The sequence below is a fragment of the Eumetopias jubatus genome, unplaced genomic scaffold (assembly GCF_037043125.1).
Source record: "Eumetopias jubatus isolate StellerSeaLion01/CBP00866 unplaced genomic scaffold, mEumJub1_p1.0 scaffold_4, whole genome shotgun sequence".
Classification (NCBI taxonomy): Eukaryota; Metazoa; Chordata; class Mammalia; order Carnivora; family Otariidae; genus Eumetopias; species Eumetopias jubatus.
In genome coordinates, this window is record NW_028274810.1 from 151,953,520 (window position 1) to 151,970,131 (window position 16,612).

The following is a 16,612-nucleotide window of genomic DNA, read 5'->3' on the forward strand; positions in this document are numbered from 1 at the left end:
ATCAGATATAGGGCTAGTATCCCAAATCTATAAAGAACTTACCAAACTCAAAATCCAAAAAACAAACAAACAAAAAAATCTAGTCAAGAAATGGACAGAAGATATGAATAGACATTTTTCCAAAGAAGACATATAAATGGGTAACAGACACATGAAAAAATGCTCAACATCACTCATCATCACGTAAATACAAATCAAAATCACAATGGGATACCACCTCACACTAGTCAGGATAGCTAAAATTAACAACTCAGGAAACGACTGATGTTGGCAAGGTTGCAAAGAAAGAGGAACCCTCCTACACTGTTAGTGGGAATGCAAACTGGTGCAGACACTCTAGAAAACAGTATGAGTTTCCTCAGAAAGTTAAAAATAAAATTACCCTATGACCCAGTAATTGCATTGCACTACTGGGCATTCATCCAAAAGACACAAAATAATGATTCAAAGGGACACATGCATCCCAATGTTTATAGCAGCAATATCCACAACAGTCAAAATACAGAAAGAGCTCAGATGTCCACTGACAGATGAATGGATAAAGAAGATGTTATATATATATATATATATATATATATATATATATATATATATATAAAATACATACACAGTGGAATATTACTCAGCCATCAAAAAAGAATGAAATCTTGCTATTTGCAATGACATGGATGGAACTAGAGGGTATTATGCTAAGTGAAATAAGTCAGAGAGAGATAAATACCATATGATTTCACTCATGTGGAATTTATTTTTTTAAGATTTTATTTATTTATTTGAGAGCAAGAGAGTGCACAAGTGGGGGGAAGGGCAGAGGGAGAAGCAGACCCCGCTGAGTGGGGAGCTCAACTCAGGTCTCGATCCAGGGACTCTGGGACCATGACCTGAGCAGAAGGTAGATGCTTAACAGTCTGAGCCACCCAGGAACCCCCATATGTGGAATTTAAGAAACAAAACAGGTGAACATAGAGGAAGGGAAGGAAAAACAAGGTAAAACCAGAGAGGGAGACAAACCATAAGAAACTCTTAACTCTAGGGAACAAACTGAGGATTGCTGGGGGTGGAGGGAATGTGGAGGGGGGATGGGATAATGGGGTGGCGGGCATTAAGGAGGGCACTTGATATAATGAACACTAGGTGTTATATGCAACTGATGAATCACTAAATTCTACCCCTGAAACTAGTAATACACTGTATGTTAACTAAACTTAAATTTAAAAAAAAGAAAAAAGTGAATGAATGTCTAAAAGATAAGAAAATAAGAAAAATATTAGGTAGCATTAAGTGCTCTGTATATAATTAAAATAATTAAGAGATAGTGATTGGCTGATCAGGGAAGCTTGTCTTAGAAGTTGATATTTAAATTGAGATCTGAACGATGATAATAAAAAAGAAATGGCCAAAATAGAGGCCTCAAAACTGGAACATTCTTGACATAGTTGAGGAAACAGGAGATGTGGCTGATGCGGCTAAGCATAATGGGCAAACTCAGCAAAACATGGGGTTGCAAAGGTATACTTGGGCCAGATTGTACATGGTTTTGTAAACCAGGGTGAAGGGTTGGGATTTTACTCTAAGTGAAGTGAGAAACGAGTGTAGGGTTTTGAGCAAATGTAATATTCGTTGGTGTATGTCTTATCAGGAGCACTCTGACAGCTGTATACAGAATAGTCTTCAGGAGAGCAAGGGACAGCACACTCTTCAGAGGCATGACTGCAGTGGTCAGGCCAAGAAATCAGGATGGTTTGGGCTAGAATGGTGGTGATGGAGGTGGAAAGAAGTGGATGAGTGTGAGATATGCTATGGAAGTAGAGTCAGAAGCTTGTGAGATGTAAGAGAAAGAGAGGAATCATGGATAGAATCAAGCTTTGGAGCTTGAATGCCTGAAATGAGGACAGTTAGGACGAGGGCAGGCTGGGAGGGAAGGACCAAGGTATCAAGAGTTCTGTTTTATCCCTATTAAAATTAAGATGCCTTTTAGAACTTGAAGTGGAAATATCAAGTAGGCAGATGTGAATGCAACTCCAGAACTCTCTAATGTGATCAAGACCAGAGGGTTAAATTTGAGCCTTCCCCAAGAAAAGGCATCCTGTGGGATTGTAAGAGATCACCAAGAGTGAGAGTATGAGGAGAGGATTGAGCCTAGCAGAGAGAAGGAATGGCCAGCAGAGGTAGACAGGGAGGGTGGGACACCTGCAGCATCTGGTGTAACAGATCTCCTTTACTGAGACAGTGCTCAATCCTCAGGAACTGGACATTTCCGGTTGAGGACTTTCTACTGCATCCTTCTCTGAAGAATTTCCCTTGGCTACTAGGAGATGCTTTACCTGGAGGTGCCTGGAAAGTTATGCCTCTACTCCATCCTCTCAGGGTGGCCTATATCCCATAATGAATGCAGGGATGTAACAGCCAGCCCCTTTGCCTCTGTGGCTCAAGGCATGTTCCAGAACTCTGATGGGATAAGGCTAAAGGTAAATTTCTCCTGAAATCAGATTTAACCTTGATTCTTTCCCTGCTCTGTTCTGCTTCCTCACACTTTTATAGGTTTCTCCTGAGAGCACAGCCTCAATAAATTACAAAAAATCTATGACTTAGGTTCTCCAAGATACATAGTATAACAGAAGCCGAGGGGAAAGAAAAGGAAAAGGAAGCTGTTTTTAAAAAGAAGATGCAGGCCATATCCCAGGGGAAAGTTAAGTAAAATAAAAGCATAGATACAACCACTGGATTTAGCAACATGAAAGCCATTTGTGACCTTGGCAATAGGGGCGAAGTGTTGGTGAAGAAACTGATGGAAGTGGGCTGGGGAGAAAATGTGGAAAAGTGAAGATAATGGGGAATAGACAATTCTTTGAATAACTTTGGCTATGAAGAGATCTTAGAAAATTAGCAGGCAGCTGGAGGGTTTTTCTTTGAAAATAAAAGATAGTACATCTTATATTTACATGCTAATGGAAATAATTCTGCAGAGAGTGAGAAACTAGTGATATAAGGAGAGGAATCATTTCAGAATCAAAATTCTTTAGAAAATGAGAGAGGATATAGTCCAAAGTGTAAGTGGGTGCTGGCTCTGCATAAGAGTAGGGACTCTTCACTGAGACTGTAGGAAGGAAGGTAAAGAAAGCACATGCAGATGTGGGCTGTGGATGGATTTGGTGATAGAAAGCTGAGGAAGTTCCTGACTGATAGTATTTGTTTGTTTGTTTGTTTGTTTGTTTGTTTGTTTGTTTTTTCAATCAAATATAAACAAAACCATCTGCTTGGAGGGGGAGATGTACGAAGTTTGAAGAAATGTAATTTTGAAGAGCAATCTGGGCAAATGTGGTAGGGTGGCTGATAGCCACAGGTGGTTTTCTGATCAAAAGGCTCCAAAGAAGATGTTATAAAATGGATAGATGACCCAGGAAAAGGCACCGGCTTTGGATGACACATTAAATACATGGCCCTTTGGCTAGAAAAGGCTACCATGTGAAATTCTGAGCTCAACACCAAGACTATGACATATAGAAGATGAAGAGGGCTCAACTGAAAATCTCAAGATTTATACAATTCTAAAGTTAAAACTAAGATGAAGTGAATGGAACCAGAATTATTCTTGATAGAGTAGGGTAACTAAAGATTCATTTATGACCTTTAAATTCATAAAGGTATCCTAAAGACTGTGTGGTTATGCTATGACCACTGTCACTATAGCAAGTATGTCAGGTTTCAGCTAGATTATATAAATTATACAGAAGTTCCAGAGACATTATAGCAAGGACTAAATTTCTTTTGAGATATACCTCAAGATCCAACCTAAATGTTGTATTAATTCAATCATGTTTATTATATGGTATTCTGAATGCTAGAGTGACAAGTATACCCACCATCCCTCTCTCCTAGGGCTTACATGTTGGGAGGTGAGACAGACAACAAGTAAACAAGTAATTTCTGTTAGTGTTAGGTGCTTCATATAAAGGAAAGAAAACAGGTTAATGGGTTGGAAAATAACTCTAGGTTGGGGCACCTGGGTGGCACAGTTGGTTAAGCATCTAACTCTTGGTTTCAGCTCAGGTCTGATCTTGGGGTCCTGAAATTGAGCTCCATATCAAGTTCTACACTCAGCATGGAATCTGCTTGAGTTTCTCTCTCCTTCTGCCCCACCCCCATGCTTGTGCTCTCTCTGTCTCTCTCTGGCTCTCTCTTAAGTAAATAAATAAATCTAAAAAGGAAGAAGGAAGGAAGGAAGGAAGGAAGGAAGGAAGGAAGGAAGGAAGGAAGGAAGTAGGGAAGAAAGGAGGGAGGGAGGGAGGGAGGGAGGGAGAGAGGGAGAGAGGGAAGAGACTCAAGGCCAGATTGGGTCACTAGAGAACACATCTCTGAGAAGGTGATGTTTGAGGTGAGCTAACTGGGATGCTTTAACAAGTTGAGGTGAACTATTTGAGATGCCTTGACAAGGTTGTTCCAAATGGTATTCCATTCACAAAGGGTCTCAAAAATACCAGGCATCCCGAAAGAGCACATACAGTGTTTTACTAGTAACACTCTATGGTTATGGATAGTTCCTGAGGGGAGGCCTTTGGTCATATAAGAGACAGCTACTGGATAAGTTTGAAACTTCTGTTACTTCAATAATTATCTATAATGAAGTTTCTGTTGGCATAACTCTTCTGTCCTTTGGAAACTAGCACATTGCCATCGATTGAAAGACACCATCTCTCCAAAATGGTTTCTCATGGTCCCATGACCAGGGAATTATCGCATCGTAAAATCAGGAAGAACTTGTATAAGTCACCTAGTGAAGCATATAAAATGCAAGTGGGCAACCCTCATGTACACACTCAGTAATGGGTAGCTCTTTTATTTCTTAGGAAGTGTTATTTACTTATTTATTCATATTTTTTTGTTTGTCAGGCTCTCTATAACTTCTATCTAATTCTTCCCATGGCAATCATAAAAAAACAGCTTTATTCCCCCTCCTCTCTGCCACATAATAGTCTTTCAAATATTTGAAGATTGCTGTCATAGTCCCTCTGAATTTGTTCCATTCTTCCTTAACCATTTCCCTCAGGACATAATTTCCAGACCTCTCACTGTCCTGGTCACTCTCTCATTTTTATAAGCATCCCTCTCTGGAAACATGGTTGCCTAGGGTGAGACAGGAAATGTGATCTCATAGCATAGATGCTGGTGAGACCACAGAATCTCCCTGGGGCAGATGAGTGCACTTCTATTAATGCAGCCCAACATTGCATGCACTCTTTCAGCAGCAGGGCACATTATTGTTGCATAATTGATTTTGTGTGTGGCCATCAAAAACCCACTGCCAAAGAGATAACTGTGAAGGAGATAACCCACATCCTGGACTTGTGCAATTGAATTCTTTTCTTAAATGTAGGAATTCACAGTTATCCCTGCAAAAATTGCATCTTGTTGGTTTTGGCTCAAAAGACCTCTCAAGTTAATGTGATGTTGTCACTCTAAATTCAAAGCCTAAAACTGGACAATGTCACTGGGCATACTAGATCTGTTTTTTCCATCCCCACTTTGGTTAATGCACCCATCATTCTTCTAATCCTATTGCCTCTCGTGACCAAACTTTGGAATCGCCTAGAACTTCTCTCTTTCTACACCCAAATTCAATCGGTCACCATTCTTAGTCTCAAAATTCCTTTTAGATGAATCTTTTTCAGCTGTATCTCATTGCAGTCACCCTAAAACTGGTGATCATTACTGCCCGCCTATAGCATTACATAGCCAAAGAATGTAAAGAATGGGATGTGTATAAAGAGCATTTAAATTCCCTTTATCCAGTCCCACTACATTATATATAAACGGCTGCCTAAATAACCAGTCCACAAGGAATTGCCCTACCAATAATGTCCTAAATGTTTTCAGTATCCCTATTACCTTTTCTGTATCTTGGTATACTTGTCCCAAACAGTGTCTATCTGGCCCAACTTTTCCTAAATTTGATTTGATTTATTCGATAGGCCTATTCATACCTCTAAGTTACAGCCTGTCTGTGGCCCACCTCAAAATAGATGGATGTGTTTCCTCTTACATCTTGGATGCGAAGTAAGCATCTCAGTGTCACCAATGCCTCTGGATTATGGAATCCAGGTTTAATGCGTAGCAATCTTTGTATAAATAGGAGAGAAGAGACCAAGAAATTTGAGAAGAAAAAGTACCGATTGACTTATTAATGATAATACTAATGACTAACACTTAAATAGAATTTTATTTGTGCCAAACACTGTGCAAGGTAGCCTTGTACATTTCTTGTACATGTCGACCTCACAATACCCCTGACTTTACAGAAAAGGGATCTCACATCCAGACTATGATTTATGGTGAAATAATGTAGCTTCACTCTATGGCCTATATTCTTAACTTCTACACTACAATGTCTATACTAATGTGCTGCCTATTTTTAAAACAAATTTACTGTTGTGCAGAATGATCATGTATATGCACATACATGCACATATATACTTTGATTCACACACACACACACAATGAAATTGTCTTGTATGCAGTACATAGAATTCTTATTTTAAATATTCTGTTAGTGTTCACACTTTTTAGTCAGTATTGCACAGTGGGCAAAGCACAGGATTTGGAGACCATCTGCTCTGCAATGTACTAGCTTCTTGGGCAAGTCCAATTCCTAAGTGTCAGGTTTTTTTTGTTTTTGTTTTTAATGGGGATAGGGTGCCTGGCTGTCACAGTCAGTAGAGCATGCAACTCTTGATCTTAGGGTTGTGAGTTCAAGCCCCATGCTGGGGGTAGATATTACTTTAAAAATATGGGGATACTAGTGTCTACTTTTCAGGGCTGTCTTATGGATTACAGACAATACAATAAAGTGCCTGGAAAATAGAAGATACTATGAAATGTTAACTATAATCTTTTAGATCCAGAAGAAGACCATAGTACAAAATGTTGGACATGCATGGTGCTAGAAGTTCAGTAGGTTCTTCATATATATAAGTTGACACTTCCATTCAGTTTTCAAATTTTCCACCTGTTTTCATTTTTTTTTAATCTCTTCAAATTTTTATTTAAATTCTAGTTAGTTAACATATAGTATAATATTGGTTTCAGGAGTAGAATGTAGTGATTCATCACTTACATACAACACCCAGTGTTCATCATAACAAGTGCTCTCCTTATGCCCATCACCCATTTGGCCCATCCCCACACCCACCTCCCTTCATCAACCCTCAGCTTCTTCTCTCTCATTAAGAGTTTCATGGTTAAAACTGTTTTCTTTGTGATTTCTAACTGATTTTTTCAAAGATTTCTAAGTTCAAAGCCACTTTTTAAAGTTGAAATAAAATTGGCCTATAATATTTTGTAAGTTTAAGGTGTACAGTGTGTGTTGATTTGATACATATATATACTGCAAAATGATTACCACCATAACCTTATCTGCCACCTCTATCACATAATTATCATCTTTTTATTTTGTGCTAGGAACAATTAAGATCTAGTCTCTTAGCGAATTTATAGTTTTTAATACAGTTATTATTGACTATAATCACTATGCTGTGCAGGACTTACTTATCTACTAGTTCCTAGTTTGTACCTTTAAACAAGGTAACCCCAATTCCCCCACCCCCCAGCCTCTGGTATGCACCATTCTGTTCTCTCACAGCCACTTTTCAATTACATTCTCAGAGAAGAGAAAAATTTTAGCCACAAAATAATGACTTCTGTTAACTTGTTAATTTTGTTGGGAAAATTTTTTTATTGTTTCTAGTGATAATGTGTTCCAGGATTCTGTTTCCATTAAACTATCACTTTACCTTAGTTCTCCAGTTATCAGGATAGGTTTCTATATTTACTGCTCCTCCTTGGCATATACCTCCTTCTTCACGAAGCCACCTTCCTTTTGTAGTTGTGTGGCCCTGTGTACTCTCTATGACCAATTATTATCTTCTGCTTTATATTGTAGTGATTCATGCATATATATTACCTCTACTATTAAGTTGGGTCTCTATGTGATTCACCTAGCATTCAAAGAACAGTGTCTGGAACATAATTGTTGCTCAATAAACATTAGTTGAATGCTGTCTGCTTAGATCATTTCTGCAACCTAATGGTTCACCCTGTGAAATACTCATTATGGCTCCACATCATTTTTTTTTAATCAAGTATCTATGGAGTGCAGTCAGCTCCAATCTTCCCAACTTGATATATTTCCTTCTAAGGGCTGCATGTTTTCCTTATTTTAACCATCTGCTCATTCTCACTAACCCCTATACTCAATTTGGCGTAGAGCCCACCTATCAGATGTTTGCCTGGAACTTGCACCAGGCAACTTCTAACATTTAATTAAGCTGTGCTTGTCACTATTAATTGCCACTGTAAACTCTGTGCTATTTATTGTGTCTTTCAATTGCTTATTTGATTTTTAAAATGATATCTATGACTAACTTGGATAAAAACATTTTTAAAAGTGTAAAATGAGTTCAGGGGTGCCTGGGTGGCACAGTCAGTTAAGCCTCCGACTCTTGGTTTCTGTTCGGTCATGATCTCAGGGTGGAGATCTCAGGGTCGTGAGATTGAGCCCTGGGTCGCTCATGCTCAACACAGAGTCTGCTCAAGATTCTCTCTCCCTCTTCCTCTGCCCCGCCCCCCTCTAAAAATAAATAAATAAATCATTAAAAAGTGCAAATGTCCATTTTATCTGGACATCTTTTTGAACTAAATCATGCTTGATGATACCATTTTGGAATAAGCTGTTAGATCATTTGCCTATAACATATATATGTATGTGTTTTAGCTAGTATGTGACTATTAAGCCTGAAATTCTTTAAGGACAGTGAATATTCCCATTCACTATACCTAAATAATACATAATATAATGTTAGGTTCTGTAAACTATTTAGTAAAAATAATTGAATCAAATTAATGAGAGAAGATTAACGGGATTTTTACATTTTTTAATTAGCATGTGTATGACCAAGGTATATCGGGGAGGGTAACATTATGGCTCACTCTGCTAATTCTTATAAATGCCTTTTTAAAATTTTTTTAAGGAATCTGTGGCATATTTAAAAATCACACTTTAGGGGTGCCTAGGTGGCTCAGTCATTAAGCGTCTGCCTTCGGCTCAGGTCATGATCCCAGGATCCTGGGATCAAGCCCTACATCATGCTCCCTGCTCAGCGGGAAACCTGCTTCTCCCTCTCCCAATCCCCCTGCTGTGTTCCCTGTCTCACTGTCTCTCTCTGTCAAATAAATAAATAAAAATCTTTAAAAAATAAATAAATAAAATAAAACCACAGTTTAATACAATTGCCAAATGCTTTTCTCTAAGTTCAGCTATTCCTGACTTTGTTTATTTGAATAATTTTGCAGATTTCAAAACTATTATTTAAATTTGCATAACTTCTTAATATATAAAGTCAGATTTCTCAAAACAATTGTAATTTCATTGGAAAGAGAGGCAAAGTTTCCAAAGTCCAGCATACCATCTAATCTCTCTAGGGATACCTGCAACCTTTAAGTACTGTCCCCTTAGACCCCCAACGTGAAACCCAGTGTCACGGAATTGGCAAGTCCTACTCACTCATCATAAGAAAGACTCTCTGACTGGCATTCACAGTAAAATCATGAACAAAATATTACCCGTTAGCATCCTGTCAGAAGCTTCTTAAGAATATGGAAGAAACGAGAGTTTCAAATTGTCAGAAAAGAGGAATTACAACACAAAACTGACATTTAGTTAAAATGTAAAACCCAAAGTGTTTGGAAGAATGAAGCATTTGGATGTTTGAGTGAGGGTAGGGGCTACAGTTTTCCTAGTAACCAGGATGTTAAGGCATTCTATACAAGGTAATGCTGACAGCAACATTAGGTGCTAAGAATAATGAAGCATGTTTTAGAGATAAGGCAAGCAGGGCATAGAGAGATAATGTGAGCTGTTTCCCATCACCTAGCCAGCAAGTGAGAGAAGAGGGTTGAGCCTCTTCTGGACACCTGACTGCCAGCTAGTGGAGAAAGCTCAAGTTCCAGAAAGGGTGCAAGAGGCTTAACACAGGCTTGCGCAGAGAGGCAGAGGCAAAGAAAGAATAAAGGAGCTTGGAGAGAAGGAACTCCCTAGGGGCCTGTGTACCTGGACAGGAGAGAGTAAAGCAGGATAATAAATCCCTGTTTGATAGGAAAGCCAGGCTTAGAAAACAGAGGCACTACTTGATGGAGGAAGAAATTTCCAGTGGTAAGGACAGAAGAAAGGACAGTACGGCTGACAAACAGTGCAGATGACGTCAGTTCCCTACTGTTTCTTGAGGCTTCTAGAGTGAGACCCGGAACCCCAAAGGAGGGAGAAAGGGAAGTGTTTGCATGTGCTGTGCCTCTGGTGTTCCTCTGCATAACTCATCCTCCAGATCTTCACTCCGTTGCACTTCTCAGGACAACCTTCTCTTACCTCTCTGACTAGAGATGCTCATAGCACAGTATAATTCTCCTTCATGGTACTTCTCACAATTATAATTTTACCTCTATTTGATTGCCTTTCCCCACCAAACCTGAGAATAGGGACCCATGGATATTTTTGTTCTTTTTTACATTGCCAAAATCTATCAGAGTGCCTCATCCACTGCGGGCACACATAACTATTTGCTGAACATGGGAAGAAAGGACGAATGGAAGGAAGGAAGCAAACAAGCAAGCAAGGGAGGGAGAGAGAGAGGAAGAAAGGAAGTTGATTGTGTTAGGGGTCAATGAGAAGGGCAGTAAAAATAAGAAAAGGAGAGACTAAAAACACAATAACAAATTTACAAACTACCCAACTCTGCTTAAGATTGGCCTTACTTACTGTCAATTGTTTATGGTCAAATAAAAAGCTTTGGTAGATCGTATCTTATTTCCGGGCAGTTACACATGTGAGCCTCATAAGGGGAACGTTACTGTACTACCATTGGACCATATGAGGCGTGTTAACAGTGCTACACACGAATAAAGATGATGGTTATTTGTTTCTCTGGGGATTTTAAAACTATGGCTGATTTGCCTATAAAAAGACTTTGTTCCTAGATGATGCCATAATTATGATAACATTGTGTTTGGCTAAATTGGACTCTGAAAATGGCTTCCATCCCATTCCACTGAAGTCCACAATATACGGTTTACTAGTTGCCAGGCACTGGGAACTGGTAAACTGGACAAAACAAGATCTCCTCCCTCAAGAGTTACAAAGTGCTTCTTTGAAAATTGTTGCTATCCCAGCACTTCATCAGTCACAGACCAAATGCATTCACCATAAATTACAGGGCATTAACTCATTTTTTTCATGTCATTAGAAGTGATTAAAATTTCCCCAAATTTCACTAGTCAAATAAACAAAGAAAGAAGTAGGATCTGTATTTTCTAAAGAACCTCCTCCCATTTTATGCTTGTTGCCAGTTACACTACAATGGTAATAGTAATCTTAATAGCAATTATAACTTCGAAAAGTTCCTATGTGCCAGGCATTGAGCTTTACATATGTTAACATTTAACTTAATCCTCAAACAAAAAGATAGGGTCCATGTGTTTTTCACATTTGTATCCTTGGGACCAGCACAGACACAGGAAGATGAATTGTAAATGTTTGTTAAAAGAATGTGTATGTAAAGAAATGGTAAGTGGGGAGGACCCATGTAGCATTCAAACTTTCTCTCTTTAGGCAACCCAGTTTTTGTTTTTAGGAACTGCAAGTTGAAATACCACACCCTGGTAAATTTCATATTAAGTATATAACTAATGAAACAGAGCTGAAAGCAACCTTGAAAGAGACCTCATTTTATACATGTATTCACTGGTTGAGGGACCTTGACAAGTGATTTAATCTCTTACTGAACCATACATACATTTTATTAACAATAGGAGGGTAGAAGATGAACAGAATTCCGAGCATTGTGCCTGGCTCTCAAGAAATGATTGATGTTGTTATTCTATTTGATACCATTTTATGAGTGCTGAAATTTAAAAGTATTATTTTTGCTTTAGGAACTTAAAAAATATCAAGACCATTTTAATATTTTGTAGAAAATATGACCAAAAATCAGAATATTGGGGCAAACTGGACTTCCTACAATGATTTAAAAAAAGGCTAGTCCAAAAAGCAAGCACAGTATAGACCCCCCAAAAATGTGGTAGGGGGATACTTTTAATAATTACTCATAAAATGTAGGATTTGAGGCAATACAAGAAAGAGTCCAAACTAACTCTTGAAAAATACATTCAGGGATTTTATAGAAAATGATGAGAATAAGAATGATGATCTTAGAACTATGATATACATATCACCAGGTTATAAAGATCACAAAGACACTTTGTGGCTTAGATCATTCCTCAACTTTTCAGCTTAAATGCCACATGTCCTGCCTGCCTTCTTACCATCTTCTCCTTAGCACTGATCACTGCCTCACATCCTGTTTGTTTTGCTTGTTAGTTTGAAGCTCCATGAAGGCAGGGATTTTCATCTGTTACTCATTCACCAGTTCCTAGTGCCTGAGACACAGATGGTGCTCAATACTTACGTGTGGATGGAGTAAATGAAGGCAGAAATTGAGACCCAGGGGGATTAAGCCCCTTTTATTTAGCTGGTACGTGGCTGAACCAGTTCAGATATCCAGGTCTCCCAAACATTCCTCCAGGGCGAGCAGCCCCTCTTAGCTCTCTCTTTTCTATCATCTGTCCTTTCTGTTAGAAACTATGGGAATGACTGTGCAGCATTTCTGAACCATATGAACAATCTATATCTTTTTTAGCACATTTTATTTGAGCTATGTCTACAACTCCCATTATGAAGGGGAAATTGACTTTTTTCAAAATTCCACAACTAGGGAGACTCTATATGAGAAAAATTGCTAGTTCATGAACAGCTAAACAGCTATGCCATTAGCCTGAATCTGACTTGTAAAGCACTTTAAAGGTAGACCACAAGAAGTCTACTTTCTAAATCAGATGAATTTGTCTTTAAAACTAAGGGCTGAGCTTAGCCAGGTCCCTATTTAAGGAAGTTGTGAGCAAACAGAAGTCAAAATTTAGGGGCTCTCCTAAATAGAAGGATAAGGAGGAAAGTACTGGGGGAGCCATGAGAAGAAGACAAAGTAAAGATAATCAGACTTTGGCTTTTTTTCCCTGAGGAAATATATTTTACAGTCTTTAATTTTTTTTTTTACTAAATAGCTATTGACAAAACATGAAGGAAGAATACACATTTTTAGACATGCAAGGGTTAAAAAAAAAAATTGAACTACCACATACCCAGATGAGGATGGTATCTGGAGACTTACTCTTACAAAATAAGAAAGGAAACCAAGCAAGAGGAAAATATGGGCCAGAGGAAACAATGGGTCCAATTCAGGAGAGCCGCCCTAGCCTGACATTATCCAGCAAACCTACACAGTAATCAGCTTCAACTGGGGCAGGAGGATGGAGGCCCCTGGGGGGATGTCACTCAAGGAAAAAGCACACTTGATAGAATATGTAACATAATCCAGTTTGAAATAAAACAAGGTCATGCCAAAGGCAAAAGACACAAGAATAAAAGAAAGGCAACTGGAAACTCCAAGGGAACAGAAATGGGATATAAGGAAGAAAATATAATCATAATACATTAATTAACTCTGCATGAATGATATTTAATGAATGATATGCATCTTAGAATTCCCCAAGAGACAAAATATTTAACCACAGTTATAACTGAATACAGTGTAAATGGTATACATCTTATAAAAGTAATAAGTTTAAAATTTTTGGTGAGGAGGAGAGAAGGAGAGCTGAAGGTGGATTAAAGATGCTGACACGGTCATCTTACAAAGTGGGGACAAAAAAGAGACTGCAGTTGGGAAGAGAAGAAATGAAGGTGTAGTAATATTAAGTTTAAAAGACAACTATGGAGAAACTAAGTATATTAATAGTATTTGAAAGAATGAAGAAGAGTGATATCTAAAATGGAAAAATCAAGGAAAAAAAGATGAGTAAAAAATGTTTATACATGGAGATCAGGTTTGGGGGTGAGGGAGGGTGGGACAGAAGATAGTAGCTTTTTATTATAAGCCTTTGGTAGTATTTGATTTTCTTAAAACAATGCATTGTGTTACTTTAATGGAAAAAAAATCAAGTGGGGGGAGAAAATCAGGTTGTGACTCAGACAAATCCTAAATCCTTTTGCATAGAAACTCCTCTATTCTATTAGAAAAGTCCAAATCTTTGTCCTGTAACCATATATGCACTTTGGAAGTTACCATTAAAAGGAGGAGTTTGTGAGTATTACCCTATTTTTTTTTAAAAGACTTGGCCACAGATTACAAGTTCAAATAATTCTGTGAATCTAGAAGGAAATGAGGTAGGTGAAGGTAAGAAAATAGATTTTTTTATTTCTTTCTTTTTTTTGGTAACTCTGAACTCAAAACCAATGAACTGCAATGACTTTACTGTTTATAGGTTCTTCCAGTGTTTGGTGACAGTTTAGAAGCAAATAAAAAGAAAACTGCAAAATTAATATCCCTTGCTTTCTCCCAATGTCAAGATTTTTAGCCGCTGAAGTTTCACATTGTTGGGCAGAAATGTTTAACACAAGCATCTGGGATTCATTCATGTCAAATGTTGCTCTTTCAGAAGGGTATTCTTTATTTAAAATACTAACCTTCTTTTAAAGCCTGCTTCAGAAGAAATGAATGTTTCTTCCTTCCCATTCCTTGCCAACACTCCCATTTCAAAATTCAGCCTGCTCTAGGAAATTGAAAAGGAACCCCCTTGCTACATCCAAAAACTATCTTCATTCCATATGCAAAGCTTCAGGATAGTCTCCAGGGTGAACCGCATCTCGGGGATCCTCAATCCCACTTCCAGATGGAGCCCCCAAGGTAGGCAAGCAGATCCAGGCTCTCATCCCTTTTCCAGATGACAGCCTCCAGAAAGATGAGTATGGCAGAGACCTAATCCTCTGATTCCAGATGTGCACACAAATAAGTTGAAACATCTTCTCCCCTACCATATGTAATCCCCTAAGGGAGAGGGCTTTTTGATGCCTCTCCAACAACCCTCCATAGTAAGACTCCCGGGAGCTGTCTCCAGAGATCAAAGCCTTATTTTTCTCTCACCTCTTTTCTCTCTTCCTATTTTCCAACCTCAGTCCAAAATGATATGCTATTCCTCACCTGGGTCAAGGTGCTTATCTCAGGGCCCACCTTGGGTATTTGGTTATTCTGAAGATCCAGAGTCTTCAGGCCAGGCAGTTTATCTAATGTTGAGGGCATCTTTGTTATCTTCTTCCCATTCAAGGTAACGATCTTAGTGTTTTCACCACCCTTCAATGCTCTTACTAACAACCTTTCAGTCATGGGCTTATAAGAAAAATAGAAGAGGGAGAAAGTAATCACGAGGGATTAACTTACTTATTGTGCCTCCTTAGAACCTCTAATTATAGAATGGGTGTGTCATGGAAACAAAAACATTCTGAGATCTACCATGTCGAGGACAGGAGGCATCAGAGTGTTTCCTGTGAAAAAGGTAGGGAGAGGAAATAGCTGATTCCAGATTTGGAGCAAGAAGTGTACAAGAGGAGCCTAGGATATCTTATGCCAGAGACATGGAAGTTATCAGACTAATGAGATCACACATCAAAAGGACACAAAAACCAACTTCCAGAGGTTCCCATTGGTCTAAACCAGGAAATTTGAGGATCAGAAAGAATAATCTAGAATCAAACATGTGAAAATACATTAAAATCTAAGAGTTCATAATGGTATTTTAAAAATAAGAGAAACTCATTGATTACAAAGGGATTGCTAAGGAACTCATAAGTCTGAAAATTGATAAAGAAAAAAATGAAGCATTTATTCTGCTTTTCCACTACAAGTGCATTTTAGTGTAACTTAAGGGTTAATAAAGTTCCTACTCAAAGAAAAAATAAAAGCCAATAAATGAGGAAAGAAAAACAGATTTAGAAAAATCACTATTTTTGCAAATCCAAATAAAGAACGGAGCTCACAAAAATCATAATTGGATGCTAAGAGCATTAGGTAAGAGGTTGATGAGAACTTTATAAGTAAGAAATCAGGCTAATAACTTAAAAATCAGTTTTAGCATCATTAAAATTGAGACAACCACATGTTTTAAGTCTCATGATGTGATGCAATTAAAAAAAGCACACAGGACCACTTATGGAATATTCTTGCCTAAAAATTGAATCTGAACGTAGTCATGTGTCCAGAGCTAGCTGCCATTTACAGAAAATATGAGGACTAGAAAACAAGCTAACTTCATGTCAGGGAAGCAGTGAGCCAAATCCAGAACATGAGAAATTCTGCAGAATTGATAAAAGGTTCAACCAACAAATCAATGGCATTAATAAAAAGGAGGAGAAACAGGAAATAAATGAGACAAGAAAAATTACAGCCAAATGCAATATGTGGGCCTTGTTTGGATCCTGATTTGAATAAAAATATTATGGAGTCAACTGGGGAAATGTGATCATGGACAGGATATTAGATGATAGGAATTGCTAATTCTGCTATGTGTGATAATAGTGTGCTGGTAGTGTTTTTTAAAATGTACTTAATATCTAGAAATGCATCTGAAATTTGCAGGTGAAATGACATGATGTCTTGAATTTTCTTTAAAATACTGGGGG

The 16,612-nt window shown here is 38.1% G+C and overlaps 1 protein-coding gene across 2 annotated transcripts in view; it reads right to left on the reverse strand.

Annotated features, from left to right (window-relative positions):
- The window catches only part of LRRC69 (leucine rich repeat containing 69), a 90,752-nt gene extending 75,432 nt beyond the window's left edge, over positions 1–15,320 (reverse strand). For both annotated transcript variants that reach the window (XM_028109367.1, XM_028109357.1), the window contains exon 1: positions 15,138–15,320. In XM_028109367.1, coding sequence (XP_027965168.1) covers positions 15,138–15,320 — 183 coding nt within the window. The remainder of the gene's footprint in view (positions 1–15,137) is intronic.
- Positions 15,321–16,612: the final 1,292 nt, after the last annotated feature.